Source organism: Eimeria mitis, genomic scaffold (assembly GCF_000499745.2).
Source record: "Eimeria mitis Houghton genomic scaffold, Emh_scaff1997, whole genome shotgun sequence".
NCBI lineage: Eukaryota > Apicomplexa > Conoidasida > Eucoccidiorida > Eimeriidae > Eimeria > Eimeria mitis.
In genome coordinates this window covers 6,605-7,160 of record NW_013570320.1, presented here as the reverse complement: position 1 = coordinate 7,160, position 556 = coordinate 6,605, and the positions used below count along the sequence as shown (strand labels likewise).

Genomic DNA, 556 nt, shown 5'->3' with positions numbered 1-556 from the left:
CGAGCAATTCAAGCCTGTCTTCACGGGGCAGGGTGAGCGCCTCCTCGTACATATATCTGGCTAGCTAGCTAGCTAGCTAGCTGCCTAGCTGGATAGCTAGCTAGCTAGATAGCTAGCTGGCTATCTAGCTAGCTGCCTAGCTGGATAGCTAGCTAGCTAGCTAGCTAGCTGGCTAGCTAGCTTGTTTGACAGCTAGCTGGCTGGGTGCGTGATGAGCACGGCTCCTGGCTAGCTACCTGCATACGCAGCTAGCTAGTGAACCGCCAGCTAGCCATCAGATAACCATAATCTAACAACCAGCTAGCCAGGAGCAACCCTACTCAATGGTCTCTTTCTTGCTGCTGCTGCTGCTGCTGCTGCTGCTGTTGCTACTGCTGCTGCTGCTGCTGCTGCTGCTGCTGCTGCTGTTGTGTTGCAGGGAGGACCCCGCGGGGCAAGGGTTTGTTTACGGGCCTGCAGGAGTTTGCTGCCTTCATTGCTTTTGCTCTCTTAAAGACAAACTTCTTTCGCTCCTTTCGCGAGGAGACGCCGCTCAGGTGTACATACACCTCATATG

General features: G+C 54.3%; 1 protein-coding gene across 1 annotated transcript in view; it reads left to right on the top strand.

The window, feature by feature from the left end:
- Positions 1-556, top strand: part of EMH_0047100 (chitinase class I, putative) — a gene marked incomplete at both ends in the record, with an annotated part of 4,449 nt that overhangs the window by 877 nt on the left and 3,016 nt on the right. Inside the window, one exon of the mRNA XM_013496241.1 lies at positions 419-536. Coding sequence (XP_013351695.1) covers positions 419-536 — 118 coding nt within the window. The remainder of the gene's footprint in view (positions 1-418; positions 537-556) is intronic.